Genomic DNA, 26,206 nt, shown 5'->3' with positions numbered 1-26,206 from the left:
AAGGTTGTAAGCAGTCCTGATAAGACTTGATAGGCCTGGGTCAGTTGGTAGGGGGGAAAGGCTCCCCTTCTCTGAGGATGAGGGGAAGGGTGTGCGGGAAGGTGGGGGTAGGAGAATCCAGGGAGTAATCTAAGGAGGGGGCTACCAATGGGATGTAAAGTGAATATATTTTTAAAAATAAATTTAAATTAAAAAAAGAATTTTTGGTGATAATTGCTTCCAATAGAAGTGTATGCTGTCACTTTATTACATAGTGTACTTTTCCACAGTAAATCTTTCCTCCGAACATCATTGTTAATAACATTTTGCATGTAATTTCTACCTGCAAATCCCCCTTTGCTAAACTCAACCTGTCTCTTAGTCATTAGCACTGAACAGCTTTAGACACAGAAAATCACATGCAGATACATTGTTTTAAAAAAAAAAAAAGGTTGGATTTGCCCACATTCTTTTCTGCCTGAAAAAAAAATTTAAATGTCTTTCCTTTTCTCTCCAGCCATTGGATAGTGTTATAGAAATGTGTATGGTAAGTTTATTCATATCGCTGCAGTATGACTGGGGTGCCAGCAATGTACATCATGTGGAGGAAGCAGCGATCCAAAGACAGAAGGCATGTTTTAAACCAGGATTTGCACCAAGAAGTTCAGTAAATATTTAAAATGTAGGAAACTACTGTGAGGACAATTGTGACTAAATGAACATTACACTGCTAATAAAATTAAATCAAAGGTTTCTGCTCCCAGAAATGGGACAAATCAGAAATGCAAAGTGACATTTAGCGTTAAACATAAAATTGCCTATAAGTATTGAGTACCATAGTAATAAGTAATTCTATACTTTTTTTATGAAAGAAATTTAGACAGAGAAAGCAAGAAACCAGAAAGAAATGGAAAATGTTAGCTGGGTTTCTAAGACTTAGGTGAGAACGAGAGCTTAAGTGTTTTAGAAGGACTTCGTTTCCAACTTCCTTGGGATGTATTAGTGTGTGTGGTAGACCCACGAAGCCCAATAGCAAAGCGCGCTGAAACAGCAACACACACAGGAAGGAGGCCAGAGAAGGAGACGAATCATTTAATCAGATCGGATACAAGTTTGTCCCCAGCTCATTTGCCTTTTATTCTTCAATTCAGTTAGTAACATGTCCATTGGCTTTATCACCAAGGTTAGGCATGCACCTTGAGATGGTCACCGAAGGTACACAACACAGGGGTTTATACTTAGGTTATACAGTATATTCAGAATCCCAGGGGAACTAGTAGAGTCTGGACATATTAATTAAGCGAGATGAAAAACTCTTATACAGTTTCAGCTACAGCAGGGCTAAAGAGTAATACACGCTTCATTAGCCACAAAGCTCACACAGAGAAGGAATTGATTGAAGAATATCTCTTTTATGCAAAATAGACATTTTAGGATATAATTTGATAATATTCTACTATATACTGACATCTTCTTTGATCATTTAATAAAAAAATATTCTCATTGCCAGAATTTATATTTTTTAATATTTATAATTGAGGTAACAAGGACAAAATACTTGAACTATGAATACTGCTGATGGATTTCTGTCAGATAGTAACAGCTTTCCAGAACTAAATGAATGCTTGACTAAAAAAAACAGTCAGATTTACATGTAGACACTAAAAGTTTACCACATGGCTGGCAAGCTGATAGATAAGGGGTTTGCAAGAGAGTGAGGCAATCAGTGCTTGTGGGTCCAACACGTAATGTACAAATAAGAGATATGAAAACACACCTATACTACATTGAATCCATGGTCTTCCGTAATTCGCAGCAAAACCGCATGAGGCCTATTCAGCCCCTCGTGGGCATCACTTGAAGCTTCTCGGATATTGATCACATATGTGGCTTCCTGTGCTTGGAGACTGTGAGAGGGCCTGACCCATGCACGCACGTTGGTATTTACAGTTGTTTCATGGACAGTGGTCAGTTGACAAGCAGACTATTTCCCGTGGCGAGCACCATTTCAGTTCCGGCCACTACTCCTTTATAAGCTTTAAATGCCTCCCGGAGATGCGGAATCTCTTCTGGGTACAAACTGGTCACATCGGGGCACGTTCAGTAGCAGAAGTTTCCAGTGTAATCCTTGGCATGGCTAAATCTCACTGTCCCTTTTTCAGCAGTCAAAAATCCATGATAAATTCTGTACAACACTGCAGTCAATAACAGCAGCACCAGACAGCATATTAATTCCTTTACCATAAATCTCTGAGTATTTATAGCATTCTATGAGTGGTGTTATCAAAAGAATCACAGTATCTCTAAATCTCGGATATTTACGTCTGGGTAAATGCATTGTTGTACAAGATCTGTGACATGCAGCTCATGCTCTAGGGCTTGGGAGTGGAGACTAGCACATGTCTGTAGCCAATAACAAAAGTGGCAATGGCCTTCTTATCAAACATAAACATGGGAGTTAGGAATTCATCAACAATCTTAAGGACCAATGCATCAAAAGTATTGCCTGTGCTGCAATTACATTATGGCATTTCTTTCTTCCCTCACATACCCAAACTATCAGACACACGTTCGCTATGGCATTTGGTAGGGATGTGTAAACAGACTATCCTCTCTTCCTACTGCAAAACCTCCCTAGGGACGTTTGCTGGACTGTAGTGATGAATGCTGGTTGCTAGGTAGTAGACACCACCACTGCAATAGGCAACCAAGAACTATGGTGAAATTGCTGCTTCCGTCCTGCTCATCAAAAAAAAAAAAAAAAAAAAAAAAAAGATTCACAGTGCCTATTAGTTTAGGTAGTCTACAGAGCATCATTAATTTTAGATACAGAGCAGAGAGGCTGCTCCAAGTAGCAAAGACGACAGGGGAGAGAGGAGATAGGGAGATCAGTACTAAGGTTAAAGAGCCTATCAGGGCACATCTACCCTCTATGGAGACAGATGGCAAATACGATTAACACAGGAGGCTAAGACAGACAGACAGACAGAAACAACACACAGGATGAAGCACCTGATTAAACACTGCCTGGAAAATCTGGTTAGTCCTTTGATGCAAATTTTAAGGCTAGTAGAAAAATAAAACCTTTAGTGAACATCGGTAACCTTTGATGTTCACACAAAAATAATAAATATAGATAAAGAGGCAAAAAAAATAAAAGGCAAGAGCTTTGGGTAATATTTGGCACTCTACCACTGAAAATAATAACAAATTCTAGGGTTTAGAGGGGGAAATGGCTATAGTACCAAGCAGCAATTCTCGGCTAAACAATGCAAGCCTGGCTAGCAGTTACCTTCTCTCATGTTTTGTGCCTTCCCCAAGTCATTAAGTAAGAGATCTGGCCTCGGCTTGCGTGTAACCAGTAATGACAACCTCTTTGCAGTTATCTGTGTGTACAAACAACCAAAAAACATTCAGAACACCAGTATAGCATTAAAAATAAATAAATCAATTGAGAAATTAAGGTATTTAAAGTAAATAATTCTATCAAAGAAGAGGGGAAAATACTGAGGAGAAAGGTGCCCCTCCCTGCCCCACAATTCGACATGCAGAACAGGCGACCAGTGCTTTCATATTGGCAGGATGGTTTGAAGTTGAGAACAAGAATCCTGAGCCATCCAGACCCAGGACTCTGCAACATTTTATTCCGGTGATACAGACAAGATGGTCCATGCAAATGAGCTGACCAGAGTCAAGTCGTTTGCGATCTAGATACGATCCCAGATATCTTCCGAATGGTTTGGAGTCACGAGAAATGAAGGTCCAGTGAAGTGGTTGGCAGTTATGAGCACACTATTTAAGTATATCTCCCTGAAAATACGGGTTATGCTTTAGTGTACTGGCCAATATCTGATGCTACTGGTCATTGTATTGCAAAAGGAAATTGGGGCAATTCATATTAAGTGGTAGCTCTACTTTAGATCATCTTTAAAGCCAGGATAAGATGTTCTAGCTCTCAAGTAGCACTTCTGACTTCAAATAGTAATGTCATGCAGGATCTATCTGGTATTAATGGAGCCTGGAGAAATTCTATATTTAATTGTTTCCATTACAGGGCAAACAGTACTTGTGTTGATAGAATTTAGCCGATTGATGCAGTTTGATTTTACAAGATAGATGGGATGGGAGATCGAGAACGCCTCAGCGGACACGGAGAGTTGTAGGGGGACGTTACTGGAGAGAGTCTCAGAGCATTGCCTGCCAAGCCCGCTATGTTGTTTAAGCTTCGGGATTTTTCATATCCTTTTATGAAAAAATGCATAGACATAAGTTGAGTTCACCAGAAGAAAATAGACAGAGACAAACAGTACCATGCAGAGTAATCCAAAGTGCTCTTTTTGAGCTATAAGCCATTTGCAAAGGATAACAATTCATACATCTAAAAAGCTATAAATCACTTTGTTTGACATTCTGAAAAGATTAGACCAGCTATCACAAATTATAACTACAGTATTCCAAAATATATTTATGTCAAGATTAGATTTGGTATTTATATACTTTGGGCGTAGACATTATGAGAACTTTTTAAAAATAGGAAAAAAAAACCATAAGTACAGTTAAAGACTCAACACTTTTAAATTTCAGGATGTGTTTCTGAAAATTAAAACTGTATGAGCTATTTTCTTTCTTAATCTTAGTACTAACTAATGAAGCACGCTTAACTTAAAGTGCACACTTGTTTCCAACATATGTATTTTTGAGGTTTACTAGTTTGTAAAGGAGTGATTCATATAATAATGGCATCTGATGCCATTATCAAGGTGATAGAGGATGGAAAGCACATTACCATTCCCTTAGGTAATGAAACAAAATTAAATAAAAAGGAAGCAAATGAAATGTAAACTGAGTCATAATTTCAGTGAAATAAATCTCAGTTTGATGTACGTGGATGACTTCATCTCTTTCCCTCACCTTCCAGGAATTGAGGCAAATTTTATTTTAGTCTAAAATTTTCAACCTGATCTCTTGTTGGTGCTAGCCATGTACTTAGCTAATAAAACAGGGTCTCAGGAGCATTAACTTGGTTGTTCTCCTTAATCAACCACCCAGCACCCCATCCTGCGACCATTGGAAGGAGTCACATGTTGTAGCATTTCCAGTAGGATGTTAGAAACAGCTGCATGAGCTGAGGGTGCTTCTCGCATAAAGTGTGATGTGAAGTGGGAAGCGAGACACATGTATGGAAATGGAGTCCTATCGCACAGCTTTGGGCAGAAACGTTTTGGTAGACTCCACGGAACAGTTACAGGATGGGAAACGAACTTCTTGTAGGGCAACCAAAATTGAGTAAGCGCACACAATTCCGGTGAGCTTCTTGCCTTGTGTCTCCTTTAGACTGTGAAGCAGTCTCCACGGGCTCTAGAGTGCTTGCTGATTGTGAAACGAAGAGAAAAAGAGAGAGTCCTTTGTAACTGCCTCTGCTTCTTTTTATTGGGATGGAGGTAATCTATCTACTTATCTGACATAGGAGAGGCCAAGACAGATATGCATCAAGACAGACTCCATAACAGCTTTGTAACAGGCTAAAACTGGATGAAACAGGACAAAAGAGTTGTGCTCACTCCCTGCCCACAAGTGCACACTACTGACTTCCAGTAGCCTGTCTTCTAATAGTTTTGCAAATAGACATTTCACCATCCACTAACTATAATAATATTTCGGGGGGCTTATTTTATGTAGAACAAGCATTTGCTTGCCTCTTTTCTGTTAGTATCCTTTATTATCAAACATGAGAGAGTGTGTGTTCTCATTCAAGGCTGTTTGATGATGTGCTAGGTCATGGGAGGATGCCTTCTTTTTTATTCTTAATTGCAAATAAATTATCCTAACATAGAAGCCATGTGCATAGTAACTTCATTCTTACTGATCTTCTGTCAAGCGACTGAAAATATAACTGAAAATAATAGAGAAAATGATTTTCCTATACACTTGATGTTGATTATGTGACCTAAAAATATAAACTAGATTGTAAACATCGATGAATGTTAATTGCTGGTGCGAATGCATCAAAAAAAGTAGTTTATACCCCAAACTCCTTATGCAACTCTCAGACAAGTAATGGTCTGCTAGATAATTTTATTTTAGGCACCCAGAGATACTTGAATCTTGATTGCTATTCTAAATGTTTATTATTCTTCTAAATCACAGATTTTAATGTATGTATCTCTTATTTTGTTTACAGATCTTTTTATTTTTAATATCATTAGTTTAATATCATTTGAAAAAGCTCTCTTCGTTTAGCAACAAGGAGTTAATTAGTAAAATTATGAGTTCTTTATATATATTTTAATTTTACCTATTCTAAATATTTTGATACTTTTTTCTTAATCAAGCTTTTCTGGTAATGACTGAAAATATCAATGAAGATTTAACATAAAGGCTAAGTTATTCATGAAAATAAACAACAGTAAGCCTACTTAGAACAAACACCTAAATAAAGAACTTGCATTTTGTTCAGTTAGTGGGAACCTGTGCTTGTTTGGGACAATGCCAACCCTGCCACACATGTAGTATGCAGGATGGCTCTAGTTTGATAATATGCTTCTCAAAAGGAGTCGTAAGGAAACGTTGAAGTTTTAAATGTTGGAAGATTACTCCTCAAGTGAGTTTTTGCATTCTTTTAATACATTATGGAATATTTTGATAATAATTAGTAAAATAAGAAATAGGAATCCAGTAATAATTTAAATTTATAATGAGAGAATTTTTAGTACTTTAAAATAAAAGTAATAGGAATATCAACTTGAAATAACTGGATAGATCCTATAGAAAGTAAGTGTTTGGGTAAGTAAAAGAACTCTATGGCCTATATAAAGGAAAGAGGAAGGGCAATGGGTTGTTTTCTGGTTGGTGTGACAATAGAAGACAAAACCCAAAATGGTTAACTGAATCCAGAGACGATACCCACCAAGAAAGAACATATAGCTACAAAAGAATTAAACAAGAATAAGGAAGAGTTTGTGTGGTATGGAAAGATGAAGCAGAAAAAGCTCATATGAGCTAATTGTTGAAAAAAATCTTCATTAAAATATAATTTTCACTTGTGAAATAAAACTGCCTATATCTTTTCATGCAGAGTAAGTATCTTATTAATTGCCTTGTTCATAAAGCATTGCAATGTTATAGTAAAATTACATATTGACCTACTATTTTATAATGTCCAAAGCTTTTCACAGATATTTTTAACAGTGTAAATTCAAAACAAAAATTATTTGACATGGAAGAAAATTTTTATCAAGATCTTTAAACGCATTACCTTTGTATAAGCACTACATATGATACTTTAGTAGGAGATGCAGAGAAATGAATGTATGTTTAGTCATATGTACAAATAAATGTGTGTACACATATATACATATAGAGACAAAGCTAGTTAAAATATATAAGCACACAGAAAAGTGTTTTGAACACTACTACTACCTAACACTACACTACACTGCTACTTAATATATGCTCATATATTTTGCTCAAATACGGTAAGATTTAAGCCGTCCTCACAAAACATTTAAACTCTCTACCACATGTATAGATTTAGAATCGTAAGCAAGCCCAGAGGGCAGAAATACATTTTAGCTCAAGGAACACATGTAAATGACGGAACGGACTGGAATGGAGAATTACTTGAAATATTTACTCAGCAAAAATAAAAATAAAAACAAAATGAGGATTCCTCTGTCTGCTTTCATGCCTCAAAGACATTGAAACAGAGAAAATAAAATAAAATCTTGAGAAGAAATGAGAGAGAACTGGAGTGTGAGTTATGAGATGAGATGAGATGAGGAAGACATCACAAAACCAACGTTTTAAGTTTAAAACACCAAAGCACCCGAAACAACATTTTATATAACAACTATGGACAGCAGTTATAGAATTCAGTGAAACAAAACATGAACGTTGCTGCTTATAGCTATCCAATTACAGATCTTCACCAATCCTGACACGTTCTTTAACAAAGACACTTGCCCAGCCATTTTTAATTTCTTTGACAAGTATTTGTTATCTCCTACATGTTAGATACTGTTTAGTGTCTACTGAAAATGTTAATGGACTTGAAATATTTCATTGGGCTAAAAGAAAAAAATTGTGTATTTTTAATCACGTATGTGACCTCTCAAGTAATTTTTTAAAATGCACATGGAACAGCCGAGGATCTTGCTCACTGAGGCAGTCAGAGAAGCTGTTGGAATTAACTGGCTGGGCTTTGGGAAAGCAACTTAAAGGTTATTTCATTTGAAAAAGAGAAGTGCCTTATCGTTGCTTAATGGCCAACAACACTTAACAAAGATAGTCAGAGAGCTATGTAGTGGGTATTATTGTGATAAATAAAGATGACTTTTAAAGACTGCTAAAAGCATCATGATAAAATAACTAATGACTGGCTTTATGTTGGCTGACTTGATGTTTACATATTCTATTAAAATTCTGTCCATAGACAGATGGTAATTGAAAATGTAAAAAAAAAAGTATAAAAAATAAAGGATAATGCTTTCTATATATAACAATAAAGTAGGCTATCATGATGGATATTATAAAGTGCTTATAATGAGAGAAGACATGATAGAGAGAATCAAAGAGCATCACCTGCTGTGTTCCCTGGAAAACGACAAATGAGCATTTTGCATCACTCTTATTTAATGGCTAAGTCACCCCATATGATTTGATTAAGTGCATGCCTACCTTTCCTGACGCCTCCATCAGAAGCACACGTGTAATCACCTGTCGTCAACAGGAAACACGTTTCTCCTCTTCTGTTTTTGTCTCTGGTACTAGAGCGTCTGATGGGGAGCCTTTCTGGAGGTGATAATGGCGGCTCACTTCCTGTACTGTCGTCACCTGATAACACTGGTCACAGCACCACGCCCATTGACAGACAGTGATGGATGAGGGAATGAGACAGTACAGAGAGTTTACAACAGAGGCCTGCAGTCCAGCCACTCAGTATACAAAACACCATAATCACATCACAGCGTTCACCACAATAAAGATAAACGTTAATGGAGTAAAATGGAAATGTATTTTAAAAGGGAGAAATGTTCCCTATGAAACTCTTATCATTCACTTTTGGATCTATCTAGTAGATAATTGGCTTTTACACAGGTGATGTGAACTCAAAATAAATGGGACAATGAATTAGCACAAATTTACTGTGTAATTTGTTACATGTTGTTCAGTTACTATGAGTGGAAATTGTTAAAAGTATAGTATCTTTAATGAATATTTCTCAAGTAGTACAGGTATTACTGGTTTCATAATTCTTTTTTGTTATTATCATGTATACAGTGCTCTGCCTGCATGCACACCTGCAGGTCAGAAGAGGACTTCGATCACTTTATAGATGGGTGTGAACCACCATGTGGTCACTGGGTATTGAACTCAGGACACCTAAAAGAGCAGTCAGTGCCCTTAACCGCTGAGCCATCTGAGACCCGCTTTTCCTAGTTTTCTGAAACTCAATTTCTCACCAAAATTCTTAATTAAAATAATCTCAAAGCACAAAAAGTACCACTCCAAGTTGGAAACTCAAACTTGTTCTGAGTAACGCATACAGCAAGATCCTCATGTTTACTGGTCTACTTCTGTGTGGTTGCTAAGGGCTTTCTACACATCTCCATTAGCCTGCACACTAGCTTGGCATTCCAGTGCGGACCAGAGATGACTGTGTTCTCTTTGCCCATGTCTTCCTTCAGGGCTCTCCATAAATACACTAGAGTAATGGAATGGGTATCAACCCTAGCTTAACTCCTCCTTTCAGGCAGATGTTCGTAACAACTGTCAGATACATGCTTGATGGAATTTACAGATGAATCCCTAAAAGCATGTAAGGACTGAGGATGGAAATTTTGAACAGCAGCTCATTTTTAGTTACACTTCGTTGAGTTGTCTGTTAGCTTCACAAATTTTTTTCAGAAGCTAAGAGGGAGGGGGAGCGAATCTTGTTTCTAAATGGGACATGAGATCACCAGCAGTCTTTTTTAACATATGAAATAGATAAATATATCTAATATATGTGTATATATGTACCTTAAATTTCAAAGTAAGCTATTTAAATGAATATTTTGTTAATTCTAAAAGGTTATATCTGATTTGGACATAATAGACAGGCAAGAAGTCCCTCTGCCTTGGGTTAGAATCAACCAGCTTCGGGTTACATCGAGTGCACAGGAAGCAGGAATCCAACAAATGTCAAACAGTAAAACATTCAAAATTCAGCTCTAGAAGGGAGCAGAGACCAAGGCACAAGACAATAAAAAATGATTGTCAGAAGGAAATGTGATTTTGTCAGTGGTAATCCGTTGCAGATTACCTGTGTCCTGAACAATGGCAGGTATGGGTTTTGTTGTTGTTGTTGTTTGGTTTTGGTTTTGGTTTGCATTATATGTAAGTTTGTACAGTGAGATGTGTTAAGTTGCAATACCCTATCTAATTTTCAAACAATGAAAATTTAGTCAGTTCTCTGGAATATTATTAATACTGAGCTTCTTGTTGAAGTATCTGCCTTCCACATCACCTCTTTGGGGTCAGGGGCTTTGATGTGCAGGCATCCGTTCTCCTTAAATAACTGCTTCCTGTGAATTAGGTTGAGATGCAGAGTACCATGTGGCAGAGGTAAAACTGAGACAAACACACCAAGCCAAATGATATGGAGGTGAACATGTTGAGAATGGAGAATGGAGAATGGTCAAGACCAGACCATCACATCATGCAAAGATACAAAGATACATTGGCACAGAAGCAACAAATGGGCAAAAGAGAATATTGGCACCATCAGCAGACGTCACTCCCGCCAATGTTCCTAAACCCCATGGACCTGCTCTGCAGATCTCTATGTGGAAAGGCCACACAGTCTTGTTGCCTACAAAGCTCACACAAACCACGTTTTAAATGAGGAGGTGAAACTGAAAACTCGTGTATATTTACAGAAAACAAGAGCAGCTACCTTCTGCCTATAGGATATACCGATTTATAAAGCATTTAGAGGTATGCATTTGAAATCGTGCCTTACCTGATCTGTTATGTTCCAGAAGCCGGTTTTCTTTGCCCAGACATGTGTCACTCTGGGTACTGTTGCAAGCCATATTTAATTCTGTCTTGCAGAACGTGGGTGAGCTTGCCAGAGGGGTAGGAGGGATGTGCTTCTTCCTTTTTCTCGGAAGTTTCTGCTTCGCCATTGCCAAGGAGTAGTACATCCCGAAATTGTTGACAATGACAGGCACAGGCATAGCTATTGTCAGCACTCCGGCCAGAGCACACAAGGCCCCCACCAGCATGCCTGACCATGTTTGGGGGTACATATCCCCGTACCCTAAGGTAGTCATGGTCACCACAGCCCACCAGAAACCAATGGGGATGTTTTTGAACTGTGTGTGCTCGCTGGCGGAAGGGTCGTTTGGCTGAGCTCCGACTCGCTCGGCATAGTAGATCATCGTGGCAAATATCAAAACTCCCAGAGCCAGGAAAATGATCAGGAGCAAAAATTCATTGGTACTCGCGCGAAGAGTGTGTCCGAGCACCCTCAGACCTACAAAATGGCGAGTGAGCTTAAAGATTCTCAGGATCCTCACAAACCTAACCACCCTGAGGAAGCCGAGCACATCCTTGGCTGCTTTGGAAGACAGCCCGCTGAGTCCCACCTCTAAGTAGAAGGGGAGGATGGCCACAAAGTCAATGATGTTCAAGAGGTTTTTGATGAATTCAAGTTTATTGGGTGAAAAAACAATACGGACTAAAAATTCAAAAGTAAACCACACCACACACACTCCTTCTACATACGTCAAGGCAGGATCCGTTTCAATTTCGTACTGGAGAACAGCGCCTGTGCCGTTGATGACTGGCTCTGTCTTGTTTTTAACAATATTGAAAGCTTCGTGTGTCTCCAGGCAAAAGGTTGTGATGGAGACCAAGATGAAGAATAAAGAAGCAAAAGCAATAAACTGCAGAGAGAAAGAAACAGAAATACAGAGTGACCTGAACCATCACATACTTATAGCTGACGCGGAAAGACACCGATCGCTGTCGACCAAAAGGGACAACAGGATATTGGAGGATTTCACTTCAGATGATTGTCACATATACGGAGAGACGCTCTGGCCAAGCTCGCCAGGCTAAGACCTGCAAGGTTCTCCAAAACACTGGTCTTCGCTCACATATGTACAAAGCTCTGCTTTGCCTTGTGTGAGGGAGGGAGAGACTACAAAGAGACCGTAAAAATTATTGCAGAACAATTTCTTTAATGGGCACAGCCTGAAAAGGAAACAACAAAATGTTGACAGTAGCTCCAATTTTGACAATTGCTTATGACCTGGAAATTTTTTAAACAAAATATATAACTGTACATATAAGGTAGATTACACTGGACTGTTGATTGCTCTTATCAATAACGTGCTCTGGGTTTCATGGGATATGAACATGAACAGAGTACTTGCAGCATTCAGTGGCACCTGAAGGCAGAGACTGCACAGTAAAACAAATCTTAGAGGTAGGGAGGCTACTCAAGGAACAAAAATTAAAGGAGAGAGACTAAGTTAGGGAGAAAATTAAAATATGGTTATCTTCCTATGATGAATAAAAAAGAACTTGAAGAGGTTTGGAGTAATAAGTTATAAAGCTATTTTCTTTTCAAAATTAATGATTCCATTTTTTTTAGTCAATATATATGAAAATTTACATACCTACAAATACAGGTGAATTCTAAGAATTCCTAGTCATTAAGTTCTAGCTAGAACCACACACTATTTTTTTTAATTTTTTATTTTAATTTTATTAATTTATTCAGGTTACAACTCAATTGTTATCCCATCATTTGTATCCTCCTGTTCCTCCCTCCCTCCTGATTTCACCCTAGGTCTGTGACCTAAGGGGACCTCCTCCCCCACTATATGGTCACAGGCTATCAAGTCTCATCTTGGTAGCCTGCTTATTCTTTCTTTGAGTGTCACCAGGCCTCCTCACCAAGGGGAGGTGGTCAAATATGGAACACCAGAGTTCATGTCAGTGTCAGTCCCCGCTCTCCATATAACTGTGCGGAATTTCCTGTCCATTGGGTAGATCACAGTAGGGGTTAGATGTTTACTACTGTATTGTCCTTGGTTAGTGCAATAGTTTGAGCCGACTCCCCTGGGCCCCTGATCTGCCCATCACACACTAATGAATTAGTTTCACATCAACCTGCATAACAACACTAATCCTATCTCCATTTTACAATTCAGGAATGCCAGTCAGGCCTCAGGCGGAGAGCATCCACATTCCTTTGTTCTAAGTCAGTTGATAGGTTCTGACAATAATCTGATGACTTCAGTCACTGCCTCCACCCCCTTAACTTATCAAACTCCAAAACGAAGACAACAGATTGTTGGAACCCCTTCCCTTAGACGGGAGTCACACACTTCTTAATACCACAGGTCTGGATATTCCAAATGCAGGTGTTTGAAGGAAGGGCACTGCTGTCGCTCACGTGAGGCGTTGCAGAGTGGCTGAGGCGCCAGCCTTGCAGAGTGAGCAGGCTGTTCCTTCCATAGATTAACAATGGACTCACAAGGAGAAATCCACTGTAGTCAAGTACGGGTCCCTTACTTGGGACCTCGTTGGAAATAACGAGGCCATTTTCAATATCCAACCTGTGCCCTGGCATGTGCTCCTCAAGCATGGCTGCCACTGAGAAGGTCTGAGCCGTGTCTCAGGGAAACAGGCTCCTCTTTTTGGCTCAATAAGCCTGGGAGGACATCACAAAATGACTAATTAGGACTGCCTTAGAGAACCACCCCAAATTAAGGACTTAGCAAAGTCGTGTCAACACATCCATCGTATAGCGTCATACAAGTGTCACCATGCACACCTCGCAAGCACCCTTTGGCATTATAGTTCAACTGCAAGGTTCTCCAGGAGCATCTGAGACACTGTCTCCATTCTGCTTTTTTCCATTTAATGGACAAATGAACACACAGCTTTGTTCAGTCAGCTGCCAAAACACTTGGTATCACGACGCTTTTACATACACTGGAAGATGGCGCGTTGCAGTTACTTGCGATAGCTAATCGATTCGGAACCGCATCTTTATTTTACCTCTAGATTTGAAAGTCATGTTTGTGTCTGATTAAATTTAAAACCCTTTGTAGTTAGAGCTTTGTGTATAAGGCCCTGCCCTTCTGCCCACCCACACTCCCCATGAGGCTAGTCTGTCTCCAGCATTTCAGATCAGGTGTGGCATGCAAAGCCGATGCGCTAGCAGTTAAGCTATAGTCTGATGTTCTGCTTGTAATGATTTCAGTCAACTCTGAAGTCTAGAATGGCACCGTCACATGAGACATCCTAACAGTTTCATCTTTCAGACAGTCCTAGTGCACCTGCCACATCCAAAGAAAAAAACAGTCTTGTAATACCCATTGTGAAAAAAAAATGGATAGTTTATACTTGGACATTTCTCTATCAGACATCATGCATGCATGCATACAGCATATTAGATGCTTTCCTTTTGCCTGGCCTCAGGTCAAGCTTTTAATTTAATAGCAGTTAATGAAACATAATGCATTGGGGAATTCACAGGGTACTGAGGGTGCAGACATAAACTTCATTAATCACACAAATTACCTCTAATTGTAGTTGTAACAACTGCAGTAAAGTAAAAGTATATGAAATCTTGAAAGGAAAAAAATGCGGGCTGTATTTGGGATGAAGGGTCATGAGACCAAAATGAGGTGTGAGCAGAAGTCATCTGCACAGAAAGGGAAGAGTTTTTAAATCATATATTACGAAGCTTTAAAAGAATCATTCTATGGGTGTTTGTTTTGAGAAAGGCTAGCATACGGCTCGGGCTGGCCTTCAGGTCTCTTTTTGGTTAAGGACAACTGTGAACCCCAGGTTCTCCAGTCTCCATCCCCCAAGTGCTGGGATTACAGGCTTGAACCACCAGGCTTGGTTTTTGCAGTAGTAGAGATCAAACTCCAGGCTTTAGGAATGATAGGGAGGAATTCTACCTACCGAGCTACATCTCCAGCCAGTTGTCTAAATTTTTTTTTCCTTTCTCAAGTGAAGCTGCAGGTTTTCTAGATCTGCCTATAGTGCACAAACTGTGACTTATAAACCCCATCTAACGTGCAAACTCTGCCTTGGTAGAGATTAATCCATTTCTCTGAGGAAACGTAATTAAGCTGAAATATTACCTGAGTTTTAAAATAAGGCTACAAGGTGACTTTAGAGCAGTGGTTCTTAACCACTCCAATGCTGCAACCTGTATTAGTAAAGTCCCTCGTGTTGTGGCGACCCCTAGCCATAAAACTATTTTTGTTGCTGACTCATAACTTTAATTGAGCTATTGTTATGAATTATAATGTAAATATCTGTGTTTTCTTATAGTCTTTGGAGCTCCTGTGAAAATATTGGAAAAACACCCTCAAGAGGGTCATGATTCATAAGTCGATAACCATGGCTTTGGAGTAATTTAATCACTGACAGTGCTGCTTGGATTTGCTGTTCCATATGCTCCACTTGCATGAAGCTACCACAGGAACTTGAGGCAATAGATAACACACACTAAAGTGATTTTAATTTTTATTTAAAGCATATACAGGGTTAATAGTCACCAAATGGGCATGTTTTAATAAACTTCCTAAAATACAATTATTATCTCAAAATGCTTGTCTAGAATCCAGGGTTTCTGCACACTGAAGCAGTTGTATTTGAAAACAATTTAAGTTAACTATCCTATTCTTAGGAGAGGGTGGAGCAAAGGTCCTTTCAACAAAATATCAATGAAGAGTGTTCAAAGGTATGAATTCCTTACTCCCACTAACAAGAGATATCAGCTTTTCTTATGCAGGGAGAGAAAAGATCTATGTTTAACAAGCTTCCTTGATAGCTAATATGCATTTAAAATTGAAAGCCAATTTCCTGTGTTTTCAGAAAATGTGTAAAACAAATTATCTACTGAGTTGGAAGAGTTTTCAAATATAGGCATTTATTCATACTCTGAGATAAAACTTCGTAGAGGCTTCCTAATAAACATTTGCCAGCTCTATTGAAGCATGCCTAGCTGTTTATGTCTACTTTGATGTAATTCTGGTTTCTTCAAAAAAAAAAGTTGTAAATAAGCAAACCTATAAATACAAAAAAAAAGTTTAAGACATAAAGCTTTAGAGACCATTTGCTGCATGTGTCACCCTTATTTTAATACCTGAAGCAAGAGAACTAGAGAGATGGATCAGCAGTTAAGAGAGCTGGGTGCTCTTCTAGAAGACATTGGTTCAATGCCCAGCACCTATGTGTCAGTCCACAATCTCCTCATAAGGAACCTAACAACCTTCTTCAGGCTTCTTTGGGCACCACAGGCAAGACGTACACAGGCATATATGCTCCCAAGACACCCACACACATAAAATAAATATAAACTATCTTTAAATTAAAGAACTATAATCAAAAGTTAAAAGCTGTTTATGCCAAAAAAAGCAGTCAATCTTCATTGAGCATCTGCAGATGCCCAATAAGTAACTGAGAACAAAAAGAAAGTTTGGTGTTTCTGCGTCATAACGCAATGGTCTCCCCGGCAGTCACCTTGGATTCCAGGAACAGCAGAACCTGTCTATAAAAATCTTGTGATCTCACAACGATCCGCCTGCCTCTGCCTCCCGAGTGCTCTACAAAACGAGTCCAGGACAGCCAAGGCTACACAGAGAAACCCTGTCTTGAAAAAAAAAATCTTGTGATAAATGGAAATTACTACCCAGACTCCATCAACTTTCTCTTCTCCTGGTAAGATCCACGTGCCAAATCCTGATGTGATACTGACCATCCAGATGACAGTTTGACCAAGACTGGTTGGATACATGTACTTCTTGACCCCCTCGCCCTTTGGATAACGGACCTTTTGATGCATACATTTAAAGCTCATTAATACCAACACAGGACTTTTCCCTCATCTCCCCTAAATTGCCATCCTGTTTAGAGTACCCATCCTGGTTTTCACAAACTCTCTTTCCATCTGACTTTTATGAGGGTGCTTCCACTAGGATCCTCAGAATTGAGTCTTTGGCGTAGTACCCAACAACTGAACCATAGTATGAGTTTGTATCTTGTACCGTGTTTTTTTTTAATTGTTCTATCATAGCTATGTGTAGCTTTCACTTTAAGGTACTTTATAGATCTGATGGAGGGTGGTATTACGAACATTGTAAAACAATGATTCCTAATGATATTCTGCTACACGCCTAGGTCCAGTGCCCCTTCAAGTCCTCTGTAGGTGCAGAGACCCACAGCCAGTCATTATGCAGAGAGAGAGTCTAAATTGGAGGTCTCCATTGGGTCCCCTTCCTCAGAGATCAGGAAACCCCCAAAGTCATGAGGGAGAAAAGACTGTAGGAGTCAGAGGGGATGAGGGATGGCAGGAGAGCATGGCCCACCAAACCAGCTAAGCAGGGCCCATATAGACTCACAGAGACTGAAGAAGCAAGCATGGAGCCTGCAGGGGTCGGCACCATATCCTCTGCATATATGTTATGGTTGTTAGCTTGATGTTTTTGTGGCACTCCTAACAGTGGGAATAGGTGTTTTTCACCCACTCTTAGGATTCTTTTCCTCCTATTTTATCATCTTGTCCACTTCAATATGAGGGCCATTGCCTTGTCTCATCATACCTTGTTCTGTCCTGTTTGACTTTCATTTCTTGGAGGCTTGCTCTTTTCTGAAGAGAAAAATGGAGAAGGAGTGAGTCTGGGGGAGAGAGGAAGTGGGAGAAGCTAGAGAGAGTGGAGGTAGAGGAAACTGTGGTTGGAATGTATTGGATGAAAGAATCTATGTTCAATTAAAAAATAATAAATAAAGTAATATTTAACACTTAAAGAAAGAGGCATCTATTTCATAAGTAGATAATTGTTATGTTTACATAAAATCAGAAGGATAAACAATTTTTTTAAAGAATGTTTAAAAGTTAAAGACTCCAGGCATCACACAGAAATGTGCCTTATGACATGGCAGGCGCTGGAGATGGTCTTCTGCCTGCTTGAGGGTAGAGAATTTGAGTAGAAATTGAAGTTTAAAAAGAAGAGGGCAAAGTAAATTTTCTAAGGAGGAACAGGAACTGATAATGTGAATCAAGCAAATACCTGCCCAGGCACACCAGCAGAGCTCTAGACAGGCAATGATAGTATCAAAGATTAAGATAACCCTTCCTCCGCTTACCACTAGGCAAAGCCTGTTAGTGCTGATTCAAATCACAAAGGCATCAGGCCATGTGGAGACAAAAGGGGAGGGGGTGGACTCTCGATATAAGACAAGATACCTAGAGAGGTTCAAACACAGGGGAGAGTACTAAGGGTGAAAAGTCATCAGAAGTTTGACATCAGTGAAAATCTTTGGAGACTTTGAATGAATATACTGTCTCCTGTGGGATGAAGAAAAGCTTAGTTTATTAGGAATTTAGTTTACATATCAAACGAATGAGCAATGCTAGGAGCTTTGAAGATTGGAATCACCCAGAGGCAAACACTGAATGCATTAGTAACGACTTGACGTGATTTCTGTGAACTTCGCTCTAAGCTCTTTGGGTACAAAAACCATTTTCTTCGCTGGCTCACCGAATAGAGATGAAATGGTCAAATAGGAAGTTAGAGTGAATATTAACAAAAAAATTAAAAGGAAAGAAACGTGGGAGATAATTTGTTTTTCTCCTTTGCTAAACTGGGTAGTCATTATAAGCTGAATTTATGTCGTATCCATTTTTTAAATCTCTTCCTCCTCCTCCTCCTCCTCCTCCTCCTCCTCCTCCTCCTCCTCCTCCTCCTGAACCATCATTGATTGGTACCTAGGTGGTCAGTAGGGATTAAAATAAGGGTGAAAGACTTAGTGAAAGAATAAATAAATGAGAAAAAAGGTATATATCTTTAGGAAGTAAAATGTTAATTTTTGAGAATTAACAGAAATTAAATAATGGAATAATTGAAGGAAATTGTCAAATTTACAACAGAATCTAATCTAATCAAACAGGTCCATTTTTTTTTCAAATGTTGCCAACAGTAACATCCTCCCACCCTATCAATATAATGTGCCTGGCGTGGGGTGTGAATCAAGAGGCATCATGTTGCCTTTTGCTTTTGCTTTTCCATTATGATGATACTGCAGACTCCCAAGGCATTGAATAAAAATAAAATGAAGCAAGTTAAATAATTAAAGTGTTAGAAAGCTTTGAGACAAGGTGTGCCATGGGGACTAAATTAAGAGAATTGACACATAATTCCAGGAAGTTGTCAGAACGGAAATACTCCTTTTAAAACTTGAATTGAGAGTATACTGGATCAGACATTTCTCCCTGAAGTCTGGTGTCTGTTGTCAGCCATAGAAAGTGCAAAGTACGTCTTGTTGTAAAGCTCCATCAGGAGCAAGACCTCCGAGTCGGGGAATTTCATAAATTTATATCAATACGAATTTCCAAATATCTAAATATGTATAAACACATTTAGAAAGAGATTGTTGAAAAGAGTTTTCTTTATTTTCAGCATTTTTTCCTTTGTAGGCACAAGGTTACCGGGCAGTTCAAAGGCTGATTTCTGCACCACCACCCCACACAGCTGCAAACCTTGTTCTGAGAACCTCCTGTCTCAATGTTGTATGAATTCTGCTCCCCAGTTGTCCCCTGGTGTGCCAAGAATGCAGCTTACAGCCAGTTTCTGAGCAGAGAAAAGAATAAGGCTGAACTTCCTGCCAGCCAGGGGAGGAGAAGGTAAGAACAGGAAGTAGCGGATTCAGCCACAGAAGAGGTCCAGCAGCAACATCAGGAGAAGAGATGGAACAAGAAAGTTACACAGTGCAAATATCTCTGGGATAAATGTTGGAAGGAAACCAGATTAGCTTAGAGGGTTAAGAATAAAATAACAACTGTTCAGTTATGTTGTGAAGCTTATTATTAAACAAATATAAAAGAGTCTCAGTTGTTTGTGTGATATCTGAGTTAAGAAAGAGATTGAGACAAACACAGTTTATATATATATATATATATATATATATATATATATATATATATATATATATATATATATATATACATATATATATATATCACTTTTTCCTGTGAGTATCAAAGTAAATAAAATTGGGGTCACAAATACCAAGTTTTCACATTGATTATGTCTCTTTTCTGTGCTCCTATAACTTATAATCATTGATGTGATTCCTTCACTTTTCCAAAATTTCACTTAGGTAAAACTTGCTCCATGTAAGGGATTTACACATTCTCTCTTGGGCAAAATCATAAAGTAGGTTTCAATTCCTGGTATTGACTCAATAAAAGAACATACTTTTAAATATGTTAATATAGTTTACCAGGGGCTCAATAGCCCCAAAGCAGAATCTACCACTTCATTCTCCAAAAAAATTTCATGATCAAAATAACTTGGCCAATAATACAAAACTTAAAGGCTGGACTTGTTATGGACAAAATAAAGTCACTCAGGCAAGTTAAGGCTTGGAAGATAACACAGGAGAGGATTTTATGTGACTTTAATATATAATGCAAAACTTCCAGTGCTAACTATAAGTGAAATGAATCCATTTTCAGTACATAATCTAAGGGCACTGTGTGTTTCGAATTAGGAATACCACATTTCTATCATGCTCTTGTTGCTTTCTTTCTTAAATAAATGAGATAGAGACAGGAGAACAGGAATAACATCCCGTGCTGAGGGATCAGGCACTCATGGAGCCCAAAGACAATATGTGCACTTTCAGAAACCTGTTGTGCTCACTCTTCCTATTAAATTGCAGGAGGAATGAATGCGTATGCAATAAGATAGCATATCTTACTTTGAAAAATGCACAGGGGCACGAATTCATCTCATGCTCATAACATACCATTAAATTATAACATACGCCAACATGTGTTTAAATAAGTTAAATAGTACCAAGTAGTCATGTTAAAATAAAAATGAATGGCAAATAATATACTGTCTAATTCTATTTCTTTATGTATACCTAAGGGAACAAATGAATACTGTGTTTTAGTAGTAGTTATATATGACTATAAGACAGTAGCATTTAGTCAGGTATTGCTAGTGGTGACTCAACTAAGTGTTAAGTCTTCATACATAAGTTTTAATCATGTGTCACAAGTTAATTTTTAAAATAATATTACAATAAAACAATAACTAAGAATTTTAACATTAGCTTTCAAAAATTTAGATTATTCTCAAAATTATGTTGGTTTTATTAGTCAAAGGTTATATAGCAGAAAATTTTTTTCTTTCCTCCTTCAGCATCTTTAACATAGCAGATGCTCTTGATTATAGGCATATTCTAGTCATAATGACTAGCTTTGCATTAATTAACAGGAGTGTTGTGCTGCTCACAGCCTATCCTCTCGAGGAAGACAAAGCGAATCTCCTTCATTAGTGAGCCTACCCTTACGAGTCATCCAGGCAGCAGTAGCTAGGGCCCACACTGCCTGTTCCCATGGAGAACAGAAAATGGCTTGAGCTGCTGCTCAGGCTGGAAACGTTAAGTTTGCATCATGCACATTTTCCCATTTAGAAACTGAGCCATGGGTGTTCTTGAATTCATATTACTGTATTAGAGAGATTAATTAGAGTAATACGTAGTACTGTATAGATTGAGGAAAGCTGATTGCACATTACGAGACACTCTGTACATGATTATCAAGTCCAGAAATCAGTGGAGATGAATTTCAGTCATCTATTTATAAGCATGGATATGACATGTGACATTTATATACACTCCTTTATATGCATGATACATATTATATATAATTACAGTTTATTTAAAGAAATTATTATATTATAAAGATAAGCTTGGAAATGAATATGACATAATTGAGCATCCATTCCTCAAATAAAATATTATCAAGTACTGACTTGACCATTAACATTCACATCTTTCCTGACAATATATTTTCCTCTTCTTTTTTAATATTTTTATCCAATATGAATATACAACATTACCTTTACATTTTTATTTCAAAGTAATTTTACGGGAATTGTCACTGTTTAATGTCTGTTCACACTTGAGTATAATTTAGTAAGATATAAGCAAGGAAATTTTCTATGATTTATTAGTGTTATTCCAGTAGATTCTAGCATAAAGTCATGTAGCTAGAATTCAGAATCATCAGTTATGACACACAGCACAATTTTAGTTTTGTAAATCTCATGATATGACTTAAATTATTTTCCTATCCACATATTTCATGAAACTAGTTTTTAATTGTTTACCTAGGCTAAGGTAAAATGGCCACTTCTCCCTTATAAGTGTGAGTTAAAGGCTGTATGCTGCAAATTCCCGACATCAGCCAGACTTTCCTTTCTAATTTAAGTGATTTAATTTGTCTTGGGATTGAATGGCCCACGATGTCACAATTTAGGATTTAAATCCAGGCTTATGCATCTCTTTGCGTACTCAGTACAGGTAGGGACCTCCACCCCATACTCATCCATCCCAGTGGGCATCCCTGCTTCTGCCTAGGGTTAGCTGACACTACACTCTCGTTTCATCCTCTGAATGAAGCCAGAAGATACAGGTGAGTTTGCATTATGCCACAAAGGGGGTGATAGGGCAGGCTGTGGAAATTACAACCGGATTACAAGAAGCACATTATTTAAAATCCACAAGGGATCAGTTGGTAGTGCAATGAGACAGCACCATGGGTGGGCCGTACTGCTGCTCTCCCTCGCAGGTTAACTAGAGCAACAGATCGTGAACTGCAGCCTGCAGACAGATAACAATCCTTAGACCTTTTCTGGGGTCCACAAGTAATAGTATTTGAAGTAGGCTAAGAAATTTCATTCAATTTTTCTCTCACTCTCTTAATTGTTTAAAGTGGGAAATTTTTTTTAGAAATTCAGGATATGATATCTCAACAGATTGACTGCAGAATCAGGCAAAAGAATCTTAAAATACTTATCTATCAAGTCAAACAGGAAATATATTTGAAAATGGAGAAAGCAATGCTATTCTTTTCAGTTTATTTTTACTCTTCTAGAATGAATTTTATTTTTAAGATCTTTATTTTTACTGAAAATATGTTTGCTTATATTACTTGTTAGCTTCTAGTTGGGGGAAACCCCTGTCTTCCAGGCCTTTCCTAAATCAGTAAGAAAATTGACTACGCTCTCTCCAAAGCCTCCAGGCCATATGTAACACAGATGTCACCTTTATTAGATTATAAGCAATATGGATCTACTACGCGAAGAACATTTCATAAACATGAATGATTTGGGTTCTCATCTAAAGAATTCTAAGACTCTCAAGAATTTTAAATAAACAACAAATAGTCTAGTCCCACTGCCCAAATACTGGGGTTTCTTGAAGTGAACTGATCTCACTGACTCCTGGGAGTCCAGCAACAATCAATGTACCAATGGTAACTAAAATGCCAACCTCCGCTGATGCTTTGTATGATGCACAATCTGTATTTTCAAATCAATAACAATATTTACTTTTAGCTAAGTCTCTAGCAGTACGAAGACCATCAAACCAGGTTGTCTACACATTTCCATTTGAAATTCTGATAAACATCAAAGTACACTTGCTAATATGTTGTTTAGGTTTAATTTTTCACCATAGGTTCCTCTTGTTTTGAATAATCTGTTTTCTATTAGGCAAAAAAAGGAACTACAGCTCATTTTCTCTCCTCAGTGTCTCCATCGACTGAATCACTGGTTCCTGAAAATCCTAACTCTAAATGTTGTGGCATAGTGATCCCTTTTCTACACTACTGGAGCCAAGAACTTAGCTTTTAATTTGCCTTTAATTGACTTCTCTTCATTATTTTAAGTAATGAAGCAAATGCGATTCTGTCCATCTGTTCAAAATAGTTTAATAGCTCCTAATTACATCCTAACATTCTTAACCCATTACTCAAAACACTTCTTCACATGGACCTTCTTGATGGACCCTTCCCACTGTTAATATCACCATCTCCCTGATGTACCAGTCATGCACATACAGTTCTTTTCATCTGAAATATTGATGTTTGCTTTGTATAGATAACAAAGAACTGCACCGTATTTAAGACTCAACTCAAAAGCCATGCGCTCTTTAAAAAGCTTCCTGTTCAGAGGCATAAAAAAGCTCATTTTTTTTTGTCAGCTCTTCATTCATTTCTCTACTGTAACACTTGTTTCTGTCATATTCTCTTTTCTTCTATAAAGAATATAGATGGGCTTTCAAGGTGATTTTAATTCACCTTTTATGCTGATTGCATTGGGGCTACTAAGTACTGAGAAGTGATGGGAAATAAAGGTCACGGTCGTGTCAGCCATAAAACTACATTTATTCTTGCTTCCTTTTTTGTTCACACCTAGCCACTTTCTCCAGGTAGATTTTTAAGAAACCTCATAAAAACAAAAGAAGCAATGTCATAGAAGAAGCGTAAAAGCTGTGCGCAGAAGAGCAGAGCAAAGCAGAGGAGAAGGGGAGGCTGTCAGTGTTCTGAGCTAGGCAAGGCCAGAGATGTGAAGGGAGGGCATACGCCACTTCCCTAGGGAAGGGGTGACAAAGTTGTATTATGTAGAGTCCAGAAAAAAGATAGGAAGAAGTTCGCTGAACGAGATGACTCACTGGTGGTTTCTATCAAAACTTTTTTTTTTTTGGTAAAGAAAAACAAAATACAGATTTCAAGGGATTAAAGACATACTTGATACTAAGACGTGTTAAGTGGTCAGTGCAAAAATACACACAGATTATGGTGCACACAAATGTACGCAGAGATCATCGCAAGTCATTGCAGCATCATTTTGTTCTTCCTTTAAAAATGAACATGTTTGAGCGGGACCCCTGGGCCCAAATCTGCCTATCATAATGTTCTTCTTGTAGGTTTCTAGGACCCTCTGGATCCTTCTACTTTGCCATTCTCCCATGCTTCTCTCATCTAGAGTCCCAATAGAATGTCCTCCCCCCTGTCTCAGTTTCCTGGTAAGTGAAGGCTTTCGTGGGACATGCCCCTTGGGCTAATATGCAGATATAAGTGACAATACAGGCCATAAAACTAGAAACCCCTACCCAGATCTAGCCAAGGGTCAGAACATTCTCCACAGTAGAGTGGAGAGTGGGATATGACTTTCTCATGTACTCTGGTGCCTCACCTTTGACCATGTCCCCTGGAGGGGGAGACCTGGTGGCACTCAGAGGAAGGACAGCAGGTTACCAAGGAGAGACTTGATACCCTATGAGCATATACAGGGGGAGGTAATCCCCCTCAGGCACAGTCATAGGGGAGGGGAATAAGGGGAAAATGAGAAAGAGGGAAGAATGGGAGGATACAAGGGATGGGATAACCATTGAGATGTAACAAGAATAAATTAATAAAAAAAGGGAAAAAATTTTAAAAAATGCTTTCAGGCTCATAAGAAAAAAAATGAACATGTTAATTCTAGCATAAAAGTGACACAGATGATGTCAGTGTCTGACCACATGCTTTTGGGGTCTAAACTTTAGAGGTTGGTTAGGAAACAATGTAAAGTTTCTGAATGCCATATGCTCCTGAGTACTATGACTAGAACTTTCTAAACACTAGTCTTTTGGATACATCCTCTCACAAAGGCGTAGTGTCTGTGTATTGTGTGTTACTGCTGTTGAGCAATTACTTCAAATATCAAACTGCCCATTGAACTAAGGGCATGAGGAAAGTGAGAAATTCCGGGCAGATGACACTGGTGAGGAGGATGCAAATGTGAAAAGCAAGCTAGCAGAAACTTGAAAGCTGATGGGTGGGCATCTCTGGGACGAGATGGAGACCTATGACAGGGGAGATTCCTGGAAGGATATGGGTTGACTTTAGCTGAGGCTCCTAGCAACAGGGGATATGGAGACTGAAGTAGTCCCTCTCTATAGCCGGGCATGATTTCCAGTGGAGGGAAGGGGGGACACCAAACCACCCACAAAACATTCGAGCAAAAATTTACCCTGCCTACAAGATGGGCAGGGATAAAGATGTAGCAGAGTTCGAAGAAATGGCCAATGACTGGCCCAACTTGAGACCCACCCCATGGGAGAGAGCCAACCCCTGTCACTATTAATGATACTCTGCTATGCTTGCAGACAGGAGCCAAGCTAATTGTCCTATGGGAGGCTCCATGCAGCAGCAGATCAAAACAGATGCTGAGACCCACAGCCAAACAATAGATGGAGATCTGGAAACTTGTGGAAGATTGGGGGAAGGATAGAGGGTCCTGAAGGAGACAAGAACTCCACAAGAACACTAACAGAGTCACCAACCTATGCCCATGGGGGTGTACAG

General features: G+C 38.6%; 1 protein-coding gene across 12 annotated transcripts in view; it reads right to left on the bottom strand.

Moving 5' to 3' along the window:
• Positions 1-1,056: 1,056 nt before the first annotated feature.
• KCNC2 (potassium voltage-gated channel subfamily C member 2) overlaps positions 1,057-26,206 on the bottom strand; it is a 169,519-nt gene continuing 144,369 nt past the window's right edge. For 5 of the 12 annotated variants that reach the window (XM_084794284.1, XM_084794286.1, XM_084794280.1 and 2 more), the window contains exons 3-5: positions 10,982-11,909; positions 8,656-8,820; positions 1,057-4,221 (exon numbers count right to left, since the gene is read on the bottom strand). In XM_084794284.1, coding sequence (XP_084650410.1) covers positions 4,085-4,221; positions 8,656-8,820; positions 10,982-11,909 — 1,230 coding nt within the window. In that variant the 3' untranslated portion in view covers positions 1,057-4,084. The other 7 variants (XR_014781480.1, XM_084794290.1, XM_084794281.1 and 4 more) reach the window with 7 other exon arrangements.

This window comes from Acomys minous (genome assembly GCF_964271855.1).
Source record: "Acomys minous genome assembly, chromosome: 9".
NCBI lineage: Eukaryota > Metazoa > Chordata > Mammalia > Rodentia > Muridae > Acomys > Acomys minous.
Note: the sequence above shows the minus strand (reverse complement) of the source record. Positions and strands in the feature narration are given on the sequence as shown.